This window comes from Microcaecilia unicolor, chromosome 8 (genome assembly GCF_901765095.1).
Source record: "Microcaecilia unicolor chromosome 8, aMicUni1.1, whole genome shotgun sequence".
NCBI lineage: Eukaryota > Metazoa > Chordata > Amphibia > Gymnophiona > Siphonopidae > Microcaecilia > Microcaecilia unicolor.
In genome coordinates this window covers 209028555-209049446 of record NC_044038.1, presented here as the reverse complement: position 1 = coordinate 209049446, position 20892 = coordinate 209028555, and the positions used below count along the sequence as shown (strand labels likewise).

The 20892-nt window shown below is 43.1% G+C and overlaps 1 protein-coding gene across 1 annotated transcript in view; it reads right to left on the bottom strand.

Moving 5' to 3' along the window:
- Positions 1–20892, bottom strand: part of ZBP1 (Z-DNA binding protein 1) — a 58701-nt gene that overhangs the window by 30480 nt on the left and 7329 nt on the right. Inside the window, exons 2-3 of the mRNA XM_030213498.1 lie at positions 12651–12737; positions 7457–7645 (exon numbers count right to left, since the gene is read on the bottom strand). Of these exons, the coding sequence (XP_030069358.1) occupies positions 7457–7645; positions 12651–12732 (271 nt within the window). The 5' untranslated portion in view covers positions 12733–12737. The remainder of the gene's footprint in view (positions 1–7456; positions 7646–12650; positions 12738–20892) is intronic.

The following is a 20892-nucleotide window of genomic DNA, read 5'->3' as shown; positions in this document are numbered from 1 at the left end:
ACCACCTGCCCCGCCTCCCACCACCAGCTCTGGCACAGACCGTATAAGTCTGACCAGCACTATCCCCGCCTCCCACCGCAGGCTAAGCTTCTGGGGATCCCTTCCTTCTAAGGAGGATTCCTTTATGTTTATCCCACGCATGTTTGAATTCCGTTACCGTTTTTCTCTCCACCACCTCCCGCGGGAGGGCATTCCAAGCATCCACCACTCTCTCCGTGAAAAAATACTTCCTGACATTTTTCTTGAGTCTGACCCCCTTCAATCTCATTTCATGTCCTCTCGTTCTACCGCCTTTGTATCTCCGGAAAAGGTTCATTTGCGGATTAATACCTTTCAAATATTTGAACGTCTGTATCATATCACCCCTGTTTCTCTTTTCCTCCAGGGTATACAGGTTCAGGTCCACAAGTCTCTCCTCATACGTTAGAGGATCCTTTACTTAGCCATAGTAACATTTTTAGCTCGCTGTAGAAATCAGCTGGCGGTAAACGCTGAGATGCCATTATATTCCACCAGCTAAAAACGCTACCGTGGCTTAGTAAATGAGCCCCTTAGCCTTTCACCCTTAAATCTGCATCAACCATTTTAAGGTCATACAAACCCTATACTGTTAAACATGGGCGTAGCCAGACCTCGACGGGAGAGGGGGCCAGTGCACAAAGTGTGTGTGGGGGGCACATTTTGGCCCTCCTGCCGCCACTTCTGCCCTCCACCCGCGGCCGCTACTGCCTCCCAGCAGCCGCCATTCTCCCCTCCCCCCCAACGCCACTGTGAAGGTACCTTGGCTGGCGGAGGTCACCAATGCCCACCAGCTAAAGCTTTTGTCCCGTGCTGGTCTCACATTGCCTGGTGCCCTGTTCTGTTTTCAGTCGCTGTGCACATTTGTTTTAATGAAACTGAGCATGCGCAGGTACTCATGCAGCCAAGGGGTGCACTTGCAGATAGCACTGCGTGTGAACACAAAGTTCAACCTACCTGGTACCTTCACATACTTAAGCCAATACAGAGTTCAGGAAAGGTCAAAAGCTCTTCCACAAAAGATTATAGTAATTAGTACTGGAAAGGACAACAACATGAGCCACTTGTGTAAAGTTATTCTCACAACGTACGAAGGGTATTTGTCTAATCTTCCTGAGAGCTTCAAATGATTTCTTCATGATGTTTGACATGTAGACCTTCAAATTCAAGGTCAAATGTATAACAACTCATAAAATGTATCTGTAGCTGAAGAGGGGTAGATATCCCACCCAACACTAACACCTCTGACAGCATATGCTCAAGATCCTTCCCCACCCATGAAACCAACGTTTTCTCCAGATTCGCATAACTTGTACAATGTAACCCATAACCAAGTTGTAACAAATGTATTTCCATTATTCATAGCTTATTGTAAGCCACACTGAGCCCGCAAAGAGGTGGGAAAATGTGGGATACAAATGCAATAAATAAAAAAATAAATAAAAATAAATAAAAATTCAGCTTTAGATGATTTCAACTCATCCAATCAACAAATCTCTCTAGCCGAGATAAGGGTGTCTCTCAATGACCCCAGAATCCGAGAAACCAATTGGAAATCCTCTGTGTATGAAAGGTGAATGAGATCATGTGCTTGTGCGATGTCATTCAAATCTCGTACACAGAAGTTGGACAACATGGGGGAGGGAGCTATAAGTAATAATATCCCTATGAGACCTCACATTCTGGCACCCAGCTTTGAGAAAATTCTTCCTTAACAACTTTCACTTTCCAATTAGAAAGAAAAGCATTAAACAAAGGCAAGACCCTATTTGAAATACCATAACTTGCTAATTTCTGGAAAAAGATTGCATGATCCACTACGCTGAAGGATTCTGAAAAGTGTATTTGCAGCACTAAACTTTTACAGCCCTTATTCATTCAAGAGTAAACGCTTTTTTAATAACTTCACCAATCCTGTCTTAGTACTAATTGATTTCCTGAAGTCAGATTGACTTTCACCTAAGTAGCTGCTAAGGCTGCTATAAGTTCATGCAGTACAGGCAGACAGGCTATTGGTCTATAACTGCTACAAAATGAATGAATGCCCTTTTAGAATGAGAATAAGTACAATAGATCTTTAAATTGATGATAAACAGCCCCAAGCAAGCATATCATTGATGAACTGAGTTAACTAAATTTCATCTGGGAGATTTCTGAAGAAATATGCTGGGCATAGATCAAAGGGACAAATCCCTTTGACAAATTTCATTCAAAAAGATTGTACCTTCGACTCAGATACTCTCTCAAATTTACTCAACAAAAACTGTCTACTATATTGACTAGGCAGCTGCGGTTTAGTAGATTGAATATATATATATATATATATATATATATATATATATATATATATATATATATATATATATATATATATATATATATAAAAGAACATAAGAATAGCCATACTGGGTCAGACCAATGGTCCATCTAGTCCAGTATCCTGCTTCCAGCAGTGGCCAATCCAGGTCACCAGTATCTGGCAGAAACCCAATTAGTAGCAAAATTCCATGCTACCAATCCCAGGGCAAGCATGTCTATCTCAATAGTAGACTATGGACTTTTCCTCCAGGAACTTGTCCAAACCTTTTTTAAACCCAGATATGATAACCGTTGTAACCAATCCTCTGGCAACGAGTTCCAGATCTTAACTATTCATTGAGTGAAAAATATTTCCTCCTATTCATTTTTAAAGTATTAACATGCAAATCTCATGCATTCATTGTGGATATGCAGAAAACCAGGACTGGGTTGAGAACCCCTGATTAGAGAATTTAACCAAGTAACATCTTGTCCCAACAGTACATACTATTAAAAATCAATAAAAATTACTAAGGTAAGCTAAGAAATGGGATTGGCATGTCTTACGTTAGGTATTATTAGGAAAGGAATGGAAAACAAAAATGAAGACGTTATAATGCCTTTGTATCGTACCTCGAATATTGTGTTCAATTCTGGTCGCCGCATCTCAAAAAAGATATAGTAGAATTAGAAAAGGTGCAGAGAAGGCCGACGAAAATGATAAAGGGGATGGGACGACTTCCCTATGAGGAAAGGCTGAAGCGTCTAGGGCTCTTCAGCTTGGAGAAAAGGCGGCTGAGGGGAGATAAGATACAGGTCTATAAAATAATGAATGGAGTGAAACGGGTAGACGTGAAGTTTCTGTTTACTCTTTCCAAAAATACTAGGACTAGGGGGCATTCGATGAAGCTACAAAGTAGTAAATTTTAAAAGAATTGGAGAAACTTTTTCTTCACTCAACGTGTAATTAAACTCTGGAATTCGTTGAAAGATAATATGGTAAAGGCAGTTAGCTTAACGGGGTTTAAAAAAGGTTTAGACAGCTTCCTAAAGGAAAAGTCCATAGACCATTATTAAAATGGAGTTGGGGAAACTCCACTGGTTATTTCTGGAATAAGCAGCATAAAATGTTTTGTACTTTTTGGGATCTTGCCAGGTATTTGTGACCTGGATTGGCCACTGTTGGAAACAAGATGCTGGGCTTCATGGATCTTTGGTCTGTCCCACTATGGCAATACTTATGTACTTATATAGACCTTTCTAGCGTGGATGGCAAAAAGGGCTTTTTTTCAATTTTTCAATGCTAGCATTAGTACATGGCCATTAAGAAAAAAATTATTTGGGAGCGTTTTCCGCCACCTACTTAGATGTAGATAAGAGTGCCAGTGTTAATCCTGTGCTAACCCATTAATGTGCGGTAATGTAGATGCCATAACTGGTTAATGCAGGAATGCCCACTCTCCGCTCCTGACACACCCTCTCAAAAAAAGTTACAAAACAATTAGCACATGGTTAGCTGTAGCACATCCCGTGTTAGGCGATTTTTGCTGCATTAAAGTATGTGTTAGAGGTTAACATAGCTTAGTAAAAGGACCCCTACGTGATAAAACAAAAGATGATGAAGGGCTGGGGCTCGACCACCCCTAATTTTGCACCTGCAAAAACAAAGTTACAGGGCAGGCTTTTAAGGAATGCAGTTCAGGGAATATGGCACCAAGATTCTCGGTGCACTTATAGGAACAAGAGAGCCTCTTAAGAGACAATGCAGACACGTCTGCACATATATTAGTTCATCACCTTGGCAAAACAGTTGGATGGGATGATGCAGTTGCAAGGCAAGTGAATTTAATCTATGTGCAGACTGCACGGGCTATTCATTTACCCCAGAAAATGAGTGGAGCACATCACAAGTCCCATCGATCAATGCAAGCAACAACTGCGAAGTCATGCCACAAGACGTGTGCCAGTCAGGGGTTTTCTTCCATTGCCCATCTCTCAGCATCTGCTTTAATAAGAATGTTGAGAAAGCAGTGATGAAAACTGAGAAGAAGGCTGAAGAGTGACTGAGGATCCTGACACTTGTTGCTTGGAGTAAGTAGGTAGCTCTGTGTGCTTGGCAACCTCTGCACAGGAGAGAATTAGGGTGGGCAAGCAGCGCCATTGCATGCCAGGGGCAAGTTACCTAAGGAAGAGGAGCTGAAGATAGGTATGGGAACGTACAATTGGGAATTCTGCATAACAGTAATCCAGAGGGGGAAGAATCTTAAATCTTGGTTCCAATAACCCTTACCTGCCAGAAAATAGGTCCAAAAGGAGCATAATACATGGTTTGCAGTCCAGTATAGCAATGTCTTTGACCTGCCTATTCCTACTTTAAAACTACCTGTACCCAGTAGCCAAATAAAGTAAAAAAAATGCAAGGGGACGGCATAGCCTTGAAGGTCACCAAATTAATCTGCAGCCGATTTTCCACAGGGACACCATGATCCAGCATATTACACAGAACAACTTCTCAAGCTGAGTATTACTATCTTTGATTGATTTTTTTCAATTGGCTTAAGTTGAGTATCACCATCTTTGACTGATTTTTCAATTGGTAGGAAGGGAGGGACGTGCTATGATGGTGGATCCCAGTGGCATGTTATAAGCTATTTTATGGCTAAGCTACATGCATGGCAATCTGAGCACAACCACACACTATTATATACTACTTGTGACGTATAGGATATAGTAGTTTGTGTATTAAATTAAGTAGGTTTCTCAAGTTTTATATTCCCTAGTTCTCAGCCTTATCTTATAACCATTAGGATACAACTCTACTTAGTAGAAATTAATGCAGCCGGGAAGTGGGGGGCAAGACTCCCCAGGCCTGGTCTCTAAGGCAGGCATTGGGGTTCTCTCTCTCCTGCTCCTGTGTGTTGGGATCTGGGTGACTGAGTTAACCCGCTAACCCGGGTCCCAGCACACAGGAGCAGAAGAGTGAGAGACCGATGGAGGAGCAGATGCAGGAAGGTTAGGGGCGGGGCGGCTGCCTGAGTGGGGGGGGGCAGGGGGGTGGCAACAGCTGTGGCAGCCCTGCCCCGGGCCTGGCTCTGGCTCTCAGGGGCCATGGTAGGAATGCAATTTCAAGTGTGACAAATTTGAAGTATTCTAAGACCAAGGAACAGCCTGAGATCTGGTTTACATATCCATCATGGACCCTACAGTTCTTTAAACCTGACCTATGGTTTAAAGAAGTGCTTCAGTAACTATTCACTGGGACATTGCTTTTACATTTTATTGTCTGTTGAAAAAGTTTTATATTCCGTGTTATCTTAATAAAAATAACAAAACCAAATATCACAGTCTACATCAATAATCAAATAAAACATCACATACAAAACAACATATAAAATATATCAACTAAACATTACAACCAAAAGTTCCAGACCTGAACATTGATATAAGTAGCAGCAGAAGTTGATCTTAAGAGGAAATTCATTCTATTCTAAAATTAATAACGTGGATGGAGGTTGATGCACTGATTTGAGTGTGTGTGTGTGTGTGTGTGTGTTTGTGGATTGGTGCAGATGCTGGTGTATTAGCAGTATCTCTGAATACTGGTCAAGTATGAAGCTGGCAAATTACCAGAAACATTAGGCTGAGGAAAGTGTGTACAGCTAAAAGTCTTGACAGGGCCTCAGAAAAGTTATGTGTGGAGAGGCTGGGGCTGAAGAGGATGGTAATAAAAGAAGGAAAAGACAGTAAGGGAGTAGTTGGGGAGGGGGATCGATAAGGGAGAAAGCAACAGTCATTCATGGAGGAAAAAGAAATGGCTGGTTAGGGAGGTGAATGTGTGTGGAATGGAACAAAAAAAAGTTCCAGGGAGATAAGCACGTGAGAGAAAGGAGAAAGAGGCCAGTTACAAGGACTAAAGCTGGAGAGAACAAGAAGGAATGTGGAACTGGTGCGAGTCAAAGTCACTTGGGAACAGAAAGAAAATTAACAAATAATTCAAAGAGTAAGGAATAAACTGGGTGGTAGCAGTGGGCCTGGGTGAAAAGAGGACGAAGGCAGGAGAAGATTTAGGACATAAAAAGAGAATAAGCCCTGTGTCTGGGCTTCATGAAAGGAAATTCAATAAAAAATAAGTGGAGGGGGTAAGGGATTAATGAACATGAAAGAGAGGAAGGAGGGGGAAGGAGGTCTAGGTAGTAGTAAAAGGAGTTCCCCCTGGAGCCAAGCTGTCTCCAGCAGCTGAAATTATGTAGTTCTACCTAAGGAAAAAGGACATTTATCTGGCATCATATGAACATAGGACAGGCCATGCCGGGTCACACCTAAGATCCACTGAGCCCAACACTCTGACAGTGGCCAACCAGATAATATATACCTGGTGCGGTCCAGAGAGTAGATCCATTCCTCATGGCCTGCAGGTACCTCCCAGAACTTTGCATGGATACCTCCAGAGGAGACAAGGGGGATTCCCCCTTTTCCTTGGATTTTAAACACCAATAGATTTTGTACATTTGTTTTTTTTGTTTTCCTATGCTCCTCCCCCCATTAAAAAAAAATCTACAGGTATTTTTGCAGCTAAGGGTTATATTTGCAGGTCAAAACAAATTCAAACTGTAGACAAATTATTGTAACTTGAAAGGGGAATCCCACAGAAGAATATTATGGAAAGCACAATACAATAACATTTCAAACATGAAATTGTAGGGAGCACAGGCAGCACAAGGTTTGAGGATGATCTGGAATGCTAATTGGTTAATTCTTTCGGATGGGGGGGGGGGGAGTTTTCAAGATACTTTAATAGCTTAAAGAACTCTGTTGTTATGTGATCCTAGGTAACAGCTGGTCCAATGAAAGGCACCACTATCTCAATGGTATCCCAGGAAGGGGATTTAATGCAGTAGAAAGATAAAATGATGCACAAACTGCAAGACAACACAGCTTACTGCAGACAATTTTGCCATTTCTCTTTGGCACTGCAGTGCTACAGAAGGTATATTTCACCCTGTTCACCCTCACTCCCCCAATGCTTGTCAATGAGTTGAAATGCAGGGTCTTGAGCCCTGGCATACTTTGAAGTCTGCACTGATGATCAGATGCTAACTGTGCCCCCAGTAAGATTATTTTGGAAAAGATTCTCACATACCTGTGTGGGCTGCCATTGCAGAGCTATTGAGGGCCCATAGCTTTGTTTCTTCATCAAAGGACAGGTCACCCGTCTTTTTCAGGTGATACAAATCAGGGTTCACTTCCTTGGCTGTCTTTTTCCCAAAATTACGAGCGATGCTTACAGCTTTCTGAGGACCCTTGGTTAGAAAGTCACAAATCTTTTGTCCTGCAAAACAAAGGGAGCCGTTCAACTTCATTTTTTTCCGGACAAGTTCAAAGTCCTGTGGAAATGTCAATTTAACTTGCAGCCCCCTCCCTTCCCTTCCCCCATGCCTGTTTTGCCTCTGTTGGCTCCAATTCTTCTATTTACAGATGCCATCCTTGCTCCCTATGGATATTTACATGCTTCAGGGACAATGCTTATGGGTTTGCTGCGTCACTGTTACTCCACCAGTTCTGATTCTAATATAAGGTTAGTAAATGTGAGATATCCTGAAAGCTGTGCTCATAGACAATAACCAGGGTCGAAACCTCGATGATTGGTGCTACTGATCACGAGTTTTAAATCTGTGCTAATGTGTCCTTTTTTGAGTCTGTTGCCATGTGTTCAGTATATTCACTATCTATGGGGGAAAGCCATCAAGGAGTGTAAATTGCTTATAAAACAAGTCAAATATAAATACTAAGAAACATATATTGGTGACGATCAAAAATCCACTTTTAAACTATTTAAGGAGGAGTGGCCTAGTGGTTAGGGTGGTGGACTTTGGTCCTGAGGAACTGAGGCCCTCATGATCAAAAGCAAACTCCGGAGCTAGAGGCTGTTAAACGCCATACTAGCGCCGGAGTTTGCAGCCGACCCATGATCAGAGCCCTCGAGCACCTGCAACGCACTCGAGGGCTCTTAGCGCAAGTAGCATGCAAATGCATGCTAAACAGGGCTCTTAGCGCAATTAGCTTGCAAATGCATGCTAATTAGCGCTTAACGCATTCATCCCCAATGATCAGCGTCCAGCGCGCCAAAGATTGAGTCGCTGGCCGCAGCAAAATCAACGCCAGCTCCAAGCTGGCGTTAGACTTTGCGGATCATTGGGGAGGAATGGTGAGCCCTGTCCAGCATGCGAAACAGCTGATCGCCGGAACTTCGTTGAAGAAAGGCGCTACTCGAGCGCGGAAGGAAGTCTCTCTTCAAAAAAGGTATCATTTGCGGCGACGGGGCGGGCGGCGACGGCGGGGGAGCGTTGGTGGCGGGAGGGGGGTTGAAGGGGATCGTGGGCAGGCCGGCAGGGGGGTGTCCGATGTGGCGGCGGCGGCTCGGGGGGGCGGTTAAACAGTGCCCCCCACCTCAGGCTCTGGCCCCCCCCTCCCGGCGAGGTCTGGCTACGCCCCTGGTTTGAACATGGAAGGGGTGGAATCGTCGGGGGGGGGACCGGAGGTCCACCGGACCTCCAGCCTCCCCCTGTCGCTGGGTGGGAGGGTGGGAGAGCGTTTGGCCAGCGACAGCCACGACATTTTCTGGGGGTTTGGGGGGGGGGGCTGGAGACCCACCGGAACTCCAGCCCCCGTTGTTCGGGCCTCCAGCCCTCGTTGTTCGGGCCTCGGTAGGCTGTTTGACAGGTTTGGCCTTTTGCATGCATTATCTTTGATCATCGATGCAGAAAAGCCCTGCGCTGTCCCAGCGCTATTTTTAGGGCGCTGTTTGGAACAGCGTGGGGCTTTTGATCATCTGGGCCTCAGTTCGATTCCCATTTCAGGCACTGGCAAGTCACTTAACCCTCCATTGCCCCATGTAAGCCGCATTGAGCCTGCCACGAGTGGGAAAGCACGGGGTCCAAATGTAACAAAAAAAAAAAAATTTAACACCGAAGACCTTCAATCATCAAATGAACCTGTTCCTTGTGTCGAGGACTTAGGAAAGTTCTTTGAACAAAAAATATTACCTAGGGAAGAAAGAATCTTTAATCAAAAAATTGCAAACTACCTTAAACACAGCCCTGAGAGCTTCAAGAGCTATACTGACTTCCAATCAAAGCTAGAATAATCTTCAAACCTGCACATTCATTTACAAAATAATTCATGGTTTGGCACCTGGATACATGTTGGATTTAATCGAATTTACCAGTTCTAAATTCATCCGTAAAATCCAGAGAATACTTTACACTTCAATCCTAGCTTAAAAAATATCAAAATCAAGTCTATATTATGCAAAGAGTTTTCTCATATAGGCACTAAATGGTGGAATGATTTACCAGCTGAAATTAAACATATTTCTAATTATCTAATATTCTGAAAATTTCTGGAAACTTTTCTTTCTGAAAAATTCCTGAAATAAGTACATTATCTATCGAACTCTGGTATTTTTGTAAAAGCCTATGAACTCTATAGCTAAGCTGCTTTAACAAATCGATCTTTACATCAATATTTGTATCTGCTTTTACTTTAACTATTGTAAGCCACATAGAGCTGAACAATTGATATTCGGATTATGTGGGATAGAAGAACCAAAATAAATAAAATAAGATATTCACACGTCACTTCTGTGAAAACTGCCCCGAAAATGTACCAGGCAATTGTATCTCTGTCTTTAATTAAGACCCAGAAATCATCTCACAAAAAAGAGTGATTCCTGGCTCTTCCCTTGCCATTGTGTGACCTTACAGCGTTTCACCTTGTTTATCACACAGAAAGACTGGTCCATTGCAATTTATTTTAAAAAGTCTCTTTTATTCCTTGGTATCTGAGAAGGAACACCAAGTGGTGGAAGTGAACGGATCAAATTTTTCTGTAGCATTATGAGCAGGGTTACCATATGGCTCCAGAAAAAGGAGGACTGGATCAACGTGTCCTCCTTTTTCTGGAGCTCTATAGTAACCCTAATTATAGATATAGGTAAAAAGTGGGATGTTTGACCACGGAAATACAAATCCTGGAGACAATATCTTAAAAACTTCTTTATTGAAGAAAAGACTCGACACAACTGTTGTGTTTCGGCCTGCGGGCCTGCATCAGGAGTCTATAAAAACATAGCAGGAGTGGAGGAGTGGCCTAGTGGTTAGGGTGGTGGACTTTGGTCCTGAGGAACTGAGTTCGATTCCCACTTCAGGCACAGGCAGCTCCTTGTGACTCTGGGCAAGTCACTTAACCCTCCATTGCCCCATGTAAGCTGCATTGAGCCTGCCATGAGTGGGAAAGTGCGGGGTACAAATGTAACAAAAATAAAATAAAAATATACATAAATCAAATAAATCTTTCAAACAAATACATATACAGAATCAAATAAAACATTCAAATAAGTAATAAATATACAATAAGAGGTCAACATATAATAATTATAGGGAATAACCAAAGAGGACAGATAAGGCGGGGAGCCTGTATAGTATGTCTTGTGAGTTAGACAGAAGATCTTAAATTTAATCCTAGCTGATACCAGAAGGCAGTGTAACTAAATAAACAAAGGAGACACTCATAGGCTTATTTTCAAAAGTGACTGCCGGCCATTTCCCGACATAAATCCGGAGATGGCCAGCGATCTCTCAAAAGCGGCGAAATCGGTATAATCGAAAGTGGCGTTTTTGACAGCATCGTCGCTTTCCCGTCGCCTTGCCGGCGAAAGTTCAAGGGGGCATGTCAGCGGCTTAGCGAAGGTGGGACATGGGCGGGCATGGGTGTGGCTACCAGATGGCCGGCTTTCGTGGATAATGGATAAAAAAAGCAGCATTAAGCAGTATTTCGCCGGGTTTACTTGGTCCTTTTATTTTCACGACCAAGCCTCGAAAAGGTGCCCCAACTGACCAGATGACCACTGGAGGGAATGGGGGATGACCTCCCCGTAGTCCCCCAGTGGTCACCAACCCCCTCCCACACTAAAAAAATACAAATAAAAACCTTTTTTGCCAGCCTGTATGCCAGCCTCAAATGTCATACCCAGCTCCCTGACAGCAGTACGCAAGTCCCCGGAGCAGTTTTTAATGGGTGCAGTGCACTTCAGGCAGGCAGACCCAGGCCCATTCCCCCCTACCTGTTTCACTTGTGGTGCTAAGTGTTTAGCCCTCCAAACCCCCCCAAAACCCACTGTACCCACACTTAGGTGCCCCCTTCACCCCTTAGGGCTATGGTAATGGTGTAGAGTTGTGGGGAGTGAGTTTGGGGGGATTTGGGGGGCTCAGCATCCAAGGGAAGGGAGCTATGCACCTGGGAGGTATTTTTGTATTTTTTTTTAAGTTTTAGAAGTGCCCCCTAGGGTGCCCGGTTGGTGTCCTGGCATGTGAGGGGGACCAGTGCACTACAAATGCTGGCTCCTCCCACGACCAAATGCCTTGGATTTCGCCGGGTTTGAGATGACCGGCATTTTTTTTCCATTAACGCTGAAAAACAAAACCAGCGATCTCAAACCCGGTGAACTCTGGCATTTGGCCGGGCTAAACCGTATTATCGAAAGAAAAGATGGCCGGACATCTTTTTCGATAATACGGTTCTGGCCAGCTATAGCGCCGCCGCCAAAATAGATCGCCGGCGAACTATTTGGCCGGCTACGTTCGATTATGCCCCTCTCAGTCAAAATGCCAGGCATGGCAAATGAAATGAGCAGCAGTGTTTGGAAGAGTCTGATGGACTTGAGGGAGGCCGTGTAAATCACATTACATTAGTCAATACACAAAATCAGGAAGGCATGAACCACAGTATGAAAGACCTGGGTGTCGAGTATGGAGTGAAGTGAACAAATTTACATAGGGCAAAAAAGCCGGCTTTCATAAGATTAGATAACTGAATCTGAAAAGAGAGTGCAGAATCAAATGTAATACCAACATAATGAAATGAACAGATGAGATAAATAAATAAAAGATTTAGCCCTATACATCTAACTAGTTTGTTTATACCTTAATCCCAATAAATAACTTCTGGCCAACAAGCCTCCCAGAGGTGGCCAGATCCACAGCAATATTTCTTAAGCGAGACAGTTACGGTTCTTTGATTTTGAAATTGTTTGACCTACGAGTGTTTTCCTCTTTTGCTTTGGACTACATCCACACTGGTTATTTCTGCTTAAGGTACCATCAATAAAGTTATCCAGGAGATGGAACCACAGGACTCTGCCTCATATACAAATGTAATAGGAGGTTTGTAAGTCACTGGAATGTATAACAGAGAGATTTGTCCCATCAGGAAAGACTCCAGAATGAAAAGAGAGTTTGTGTGTCTGGGCAGTTACTCAGATAAGAGAAAGTCCTTACTTAGCTCTGTGGTTTGGTCCCGGTCCGGTTTGTCAGAAGAAAGATTTTCATTCTTTCTTCTGTTTACTGGAACTAGTGCCATAGAAGCTAAAAAAAATTAAAAAAAGCAGACATAAGTCAACCAAACAAACAAACAAAAAGTGATCATACATGTTATTAAAAACTAAAATAAAAGGATGTGATAAAACACACAACAGTTACATTCTTACTGGTCTCCCACAGGAAGTGGTTTCATGTTTATTGTCGGATAAAATGGTTTGGTAGCCATGTCAGTCCACTTCTAAAGATAATAAAATGAAATTAAAAAGAAAATAAGATGTTATCATTTTTATTGGACTAACTTAATACATTTTTTGGTTAGCTTTCGAAGGCAATACCTTCTTCAGATCCAAAAATGTTTAGGACTCAATTCTATAAATGGCGCCCAAATTTGGGCGCTTATAAAAAATTAGTGCTAAGTGCTATTCTATAAATGGGACTCAGAGTTGGACACAGTTTATAGAATAGCGTTTGGCCCCAGGATCTGTGCCCAATTTTGGGTGCGAGGATTTACACCAATTAAAACCTGGTGCAAATTCTCGTGCCGATTTCCCTTATTCTGTAAAACTGCATGCAAACTCCAGGAATGTCTCTGATCCACCCATTCCCCTCCCATGGCCGTGCCCCCTTTTTCAGATTCACGTGTAAAATTTACACATGGATCCTAGCGCCTAAAGATGTGTGCACAAATTTTAATTAATGCCAATTAGCGACCAATTATCAGTGTTAATTGGCACAGTTATCAATTAAATGGAATGAACAAATTGGTTGTGCACCCATATTTCTGTGTGCAATTTTGAGCACCATATATAGAATTAGGATGTTAAAGATGAATCCATATTTGCTATCATACCGCACTAGAGTTTATATAATTTGGAAGCCTTCAGAAAGGAGCACATTTGACTTAGATTTTTAAATATTCTTTATTAACCCTCCCCTCCCCCGTGTATCCATAAATGCATAGTATGAGGTAAGTGAAGATCAAGCAGATGAAGATTAAAGGGTACAAGAAAGATTAATCCCACACCTCACCCTCCCCCCCAGCACACACACACACACACAAACACATAGAGAAAATGGAAGGTTCCTACAACAAAGTTAGGGGCTCTTTTACTAAGCAACCAGGGCTGCTGAGAGACTAGGCCAGGCCTGGGGCAAGGCCCCCCCCCCCCCCCGAGGTCATCGTCGTCACCACCTCCACCCGCCCGCCTCCGTCCACCACCGGGCCAGGCCGCCCTGAATTCAAATCATAGCGCCTCACCTCAACCTCGCTCCGTGTGAAAGAAGCACAGCAGCGGCAGTCTGCAGATCGCCTCCCTTCAGGCCTTCCCTCCCTGTGTCCTACCCTCGCGCTAGTTACGTCAGATGAGGGCGAGAAACAGGGAGGGAAGGCCCGAAGGGAGGCGATCTGCAGACTGCTGCTACTGCGCTTCTTTCACATGGAGCGAGGTTGAGGTGAGGCGCTATGATTTGAATTCAGGAGGGCCCGGCACGGTGGTGGACAGAGGGAAGCGGGTGGAGGGGACTGCGGTGCCGAGCCCGGGGAATTTTCTCCCCTCTGCCCCCCCCCCCCCCTCTCGGCAGCCCTGTAAGCAATGGTAGCATTTTTAGCTCGTGATACAGATCAGATGGCAGTCAATGCCAAGATGCCCCTTATATTTCACTAGCTGCTGTCCACCGTGAGCTAAAAATGCTACCGGGGCTTAGTAAAAGACCCCCCTTAGCCTTTCACCTTTAAATTTGCATCAACCATTCAAAGGTCACACAAACCTTATACTGTTAAATAAGAGAACAGGACAAAAGTCAGTGCATAAACCATCCAGTGCAATTCACAAGCCTGAGACATATGTTTTACTATGGTAAAGAGCTGATGGACATCTCTTACCCATAAAGTACTGCTACAGACATGACACTCACCTGAAGAAGCTGTCCCCACTTGACAGTAAAAGTAGCAGTACCTCTAGGGACTGGATTAATATAATGCACAGTATAATACAAGCATGCGACAAAGAATAGCCCGTTTTACCTCTTAGACTCTCCTCTGCCTATTAATGGGCAAAGACAGAGTAAGAACAGAACATCAGTTAGCCAGAAGTAATTAAAAAAATAAGAATAGGGGATCTGTAAGGAACAGCTTCATGCCTATGGGTCCAGTCTACATGGCAGAAGACTTCAGGTATAAGCAAGCCAGACTCGGAGAAATGGTGCCGAGTGAAGCAATGATGATGGCAAACCCAAGATGGTGGGTCGAGTCACAAGGTAGATAATCCTTGAGCTCTGTAAGATAGTGTGGTTATAATTTCATCCAGTTATACACCAGTGGTTTATTCGCTCTGGCAGAGTTCTATAATGGGTTTTACTGGATTGGGGTATTTTCTTGGATTGATCCAGTTTCAAATTATACTTAGTGTCTTGGAACCCGGGATAATGAGCCCTTGGGCTGCAGCAGACAAGTCCTCTGGGGACGCGCAGAGCAGAGGCGAACCAGGCACTGAATACAAACAAGATACCAGACATGGCAAATAGACAGAGCATGCTCAAGACAAGGTGAAACCAGAGCCCGGCTAAAGCGAAAACCAGGAACGGAAGTTAAAAAAAGCAGGAACCAGGAACAAAGGAAGGACACTCATATGGGCCGCAAGGCCGAACTGGAACCCACCCGTAACAGAGTCCAAGCATACGGGTCACAAGGCCGAACTGGAACCCACTCATACCAGAGGGAAGGGAAAAGAAACAGAACAGAATCTCTTGAGCAAGTACTACTCAAGCAGTGCACACACACAGCACTAAACAGAGCCACAAACAAGGGCTCAAGAGACCCTACACACAGGCACAAAGAAACTGAAGGGGAAAATACAACCCCACTTAGACTCACATGGTAGAGACCACGAATAAAAGATAAGAAAACAACACAGGAAGGCAGCACAGGGCTGAGCTTAGAACCACAGCTATAAATGAATAGTCCTAACCAAGTCAAACGGACATCAAGAATGTACCAAGTTACCTCCAGCTCTAACTTGTCGCCTCTTTGGAAAGCAGACTGTGGTGTGCCGCAGGGTTCCCCACTTTCGCCAACTCTCTTCAACATAATGTTGATTCCTTTGGCCACGGCCCTTTCCAAACTTGGGCTCAACCCGTTTATTTATGCAGATGACATCACTATCTTTAACCCTTTTAAAAAAGACCTAAGTGAAATTACCAATGAGATGCGACTAGGATTGCACACCATGCTTGACTGGGCCAACTCATTTAAATTCAAACTCAATGCCGAGAAAACCCTTTGTCTAATTCTCTCCTCTCCCTATAACAAATTCACGCCCCCAACATTAATCACTCCTGAGCTTGTCTTGCCAATCTCAGAGTCCCTAAAAATATTAGGTGTCATTGTTGATAGAACCTTAACCTTGGAGCAGCAAGCGAACTCTACAACCAAGCAAATGTTCTTCTCTCTTTGGAAGCTTAAGCGTATACAACCTTATTTCCCTAGAGAAGTATTCCGCAGCTTAGTTCAATCACTAGTTATAAGCCGCCTTGATTATTGCAATGGAATCTATGGGAGATGCACAGACATGCTTCTAAAAAAAACTACAAACTGCCCAGAACACAGCGGTTAGGCTCATCTTTGGTAAATCAAGATTTGATAGTTCAAGACCACTGCGTGAGAAGCTGCACTGGCTTCCTGTGAAGGACCGAATCGCATTTAAAATTTGCACTTTGGTGCACAAAATCATCTATGGTGACGCCCCTGCTTACATGGACACTCTAATGCCGCCTAGGAACTCTCACAAATCAGCTCGTTCGTACCTAAACCTCCATTACCCAGTTTTCTATGGCCTCAAGTATAAGACCACTTATGCATCCTCCTTCTCCTATCTCAGCTCTCAATTGTGGAATGGGCTGCCTCAATTGGTCAAACTTACTCCTGATCACCCGACCTTCAAGAAGCGCCACAAGACCTTCCTTTTTAATAGAGCATACGCTTCAAACCCGCCTTCTGAATTCCAACTGACATAGCGACACATTGTTCACCCCTACTCTTTCCCCTTTTCCCTCCTTAGCTATTTCCCTTACCCTTTTACGACATTGTTTGTTTGCTGAATTGTTGTTTGTTTTTATAGACTGTTGTATGCCACATTGAGCTTGCCCATGGGTGGGTATATTGTGGGATATAAATGCTATAAATCAATCAATCAATCAATCACACAGAGAGGTAGCTCAGAGTTAAAACCACAACTATAAACGAATAATCCTAACCAAGTCAAACAGAAATCACACAGTGAGGTAGCTCAAGGCTGCGCTCGTAGTCCCAGCGAAACGGAAGAGCTGTCCACTCATGCCACACAGAGAGGCAGCTCAAGGCTGAGCTAGTAGTCACAGCAAACAGAAGAACCACCCACTCAAACAGAATCAAACAGAGAGGATGCACAGGGCTGAGCTAGTAGACACAGCTAAACGGAAGAATGGCCCACTCGTGCCACACAGAGAGACCGCTCAAGGCTGCGCTAGTAGTCACAGCTAAGAGGAATTACCTTTAGGGGAACAACAGTTGGGTCATTTTAAATGTAATGCCTGTATTTATTGCCAATATGTTTGGGAAACCCAATTAGTAACAATTCCATATACTACAGAAATTTTTTTTTACTTTGTTGCAACATACAGATTGTAATTCGCAACAGGTTATTTATGGGCTAGAATGTCCCTGTAATTTGTGGTACATCGATCAAACTAGAAGGAAAATCAAGTATAGGATAGCACATTTAAGCCATCTGAGGGTTCAATGATTAGGAGCCCCCCTGGTAGCACACTGGATTATGGCTCAGCACCAAATATCAGAGCTACGATTCGTGGTGCTGTGACAGATACAAAATTCCCAGGAGGGGGACGGATGGACAATATATCCCAGTTGCTGGTGTGCTAAGAGCAACGGTTTATCTTTAAATGGAAAACCGTGATACCATACGGTCTCAATAAGGAAGTGGATTGGGCAGTTATTTAAACGATGGGAAATCTGTCCGCTGAGAATCATTAGCGCTCTTCTGTCCATGCATCGGCGTCCTTTCAGCCGATGGCAGTTGAGGAGTGATAGTTTGGGCTGTTCGGTTTCCTGTATCCAAACAGTGGAATTTTATTAATAGGTAAGCATGAATGTTTTTATTGACTTTTAAGATTTAAACAAATAGGCAGTGGCTCTCTAATCAGGATTTTTAGTGAATGATGTAATATTACAGTTTCAACCCCTGAGGACACAATAGCGAAACATGAACCATGTTGGGTTGTGAGCGGTAGTTTGGTGACATTAACATGAAAAGGAGAACTATACTCTGAATCCAATTAGTTCAAGTGTTTGGATCGCAGAAGTGTGGACATTGCTATCGGTCCTCATCAGTCGAGACATTTAAGACTTCTTCAGAGCATCAGTCACAAACAGCGATATCTGCAGATAAATAATTGGAATTTATTTTCTTCAGAATGATTGTTTAAAAACTTTGGATGGTAGCAGTATGGGCACTGTCATGACAAAGGATTAATGAAGGTTTATAAAATCTCCTGCACAACATTGTTTTTGAAAATACTGCAGACAAGCAGAGATAAAACTGATTGAGGATCGATTGAGAAATATAAAAACCAGAATGCATATGATCAATGAAACGTTTTATTGGTTAATAGAGAACAAATATTTTGTATAATAGACATTTGTGATATAATAAAATTTATAGATGAAAAGATGATATGGGTTATAGTTATGGAAAGTATATGAGATATATATATGTCATAACTAGAGTGGAATATTAATGAACCTGTAATTGTGTGATAGTTAATCATTTTGCATTTTGACACTGTTTTTATATTGGTGTTTGTGGCAGTAGGAGTCAATCTTAAGGAAAACGTGTTTCTAATTCAATTAGTAATGTGGATGAACATGGTATTTGCTGGTGGTTTATGCATGGACCTGAAGAGAGGTGTGTGTGTGTGTGTTTGTGGGTTGGTGTAGATGCTGGTGAATGAGCAGTGTCTCTGAATACTGGAGAAGTGTGAGGCTGGCAAACTGAGACCAGAAGGTTTAGAGGACAGAGGAAGAGAAGGAAAGTACGTATGCTAAAAGTCTCAAGAGGGCCTCAGAAACGTGATGTGTGGGAAGACTGGGGCTGAAGAGGGCAGTAATAACAAAAGAAAAAGACAGTGAAGGAGTAGTCGGGGACAGGGATTGATAAAGGAGAAAGGACTGATCAATTATGGAGGTAAAAGAAATGGCTGTTTAGGGAGGTGAATTGAAAATGGAAAATAGATGGTAGAAAACAAAAATAAATTAAAAAAAGAAAACCTTAAATGGCTGTGGGGGTGGGGGGGGATGTGTGAGTGATGCTTGGACGGTTACTCCGGCTGTAAAGAACTAAGGCCGGTGCCAGGCAGACTTTGTAGGTCTGTGTCGGTATATGGCAATCCGATTTCAGATAAGCTAGAAAGGGCTTCAATGGCAACTTCAGTAGCTGGAACAGAAGACACTGCTGGGCTGGCTCTTATGGTCTGGGTCCCACAAATGGCAAGACTGATTTAGATAGGCTAGAGTGGGCTTTGATGGCAAATCCAGTAGGTGGAACATAAGGATAGAGCCGGGTGGACTTTTACAGTCTATGTTCCAGAAACGCCAAAGAAAGACTCGTGATAAAGTATGTAATATCACATTCATTGTTGATTTAATCATGACTTGATAATGAGTGTGAGTGTTGTGCAGCCTGGATGGACGATTCAGGTCTTTATCTGCCGTCACTTACTATGTTACTATGAATGTGTATGGGGTGGAAAAAATGCTCCAGTCCTAGAGGACAGTAAGCACCAGGGAGATAAGCATGTGAGAGAAGCGAGAAAGGAGAAAGAAGACAAGCACATGGGCTAAAGCTAGAGAAAGCAAGAAGGAATGTGGATCTGGTGAGAATCAAAGTGTGGCATCACTTGGGAGCAGAGAGGAAATGAATAAATAATTCAAAGAGTAGGAATTAAAGTGGGTGGTATCAGTAGACCTGAGTGGAAAGAAGAATGAAAGGGGGGGGGGGAGATTTGGGATGTAAGAAGATGGGAACATAAGAATAGACATACTGGGTCAGACCAAAGGTCTATCTAGCATAGTATCCTGCTTCCAGCAGTGGCCAATCTAGGTCTAACTCTGGGCTTCATGAAAGGAAATACAGCGAAAAAGAGGGGACAAAGTGGAGAAGTAGGGGGGTTAATGGACATGAAAGGAAAGAAGGAAGAGGAGTGGTAAAAGGAGTTCCCCTGGACCCAAGTTGTGCCATGTGGCTGCCTCCAGCAGCTGGAAATATTTAGTTCTACCTAAGGAAAAAGTACATTTATTTATCTGGCATCACATGAACCTAAGAGCATAAGATAGGCATGCTGGGTCACACCTAAGATGCATTGAGCCCAGCATCTTGTCTCCGACAGTGGCCTATCCAGATCACATGTACCTGGTGCAGTCCATAGAGCAGATTCATTCTTCACTAAAGCTATGGAGAGGCAAGGATACCTACAAAAGAGGCAGGGGGGGGGGGCATTTGCCTCATTTTTCCTGGATTTTAATCACCAATTGATTCATTCATTCATTCAAGTATATATTTATTTATTTTGTTGTAGTTCACCCTTTCCCCTAAAAATGTACAGGTATTCATGCAGCCAAGCACTTGCAGGTAGCTCCATGTGTGAACACAAAGTTCAAGCTACCTGGTACTGCATCACAAACTTGTTGTGGTCCTTGCCTATGAATAAGATCCTTAAGTCAATAAGTAGCCAATACAAAGAGATCATGAAAGGTCAAAAGCTCTTCCACATCTCTTGCTCTTACAAATCATCTTAGTTGTGGTATTCTAACATAACTGCAAATGGACATGAATTTTCTTTGGTAAGCCCAATTACAAAAGATTGTAGTAATCAGTACTGGAAAGGACAACAACGTGAACCACTTGTGTAAAGTTATTCTCACAAAGTACGAAGGGTATTTGTCTAATCTTCCTGAGAGCTTCAAATGATTTCTTCATGATGTCTGACATGTAGACCTTCAAATTAAAGGTCGAATGTATAAAAACTCATAAAATTTATCTGTAGCTGAAGAGGGGTAGATATCCCACGCAACACTAATACCTCTGACGACATATACTCAAGATCCTTCCCCACCCATGAAACCAATGTTTTCTCCAGATTCAGCTTTAGA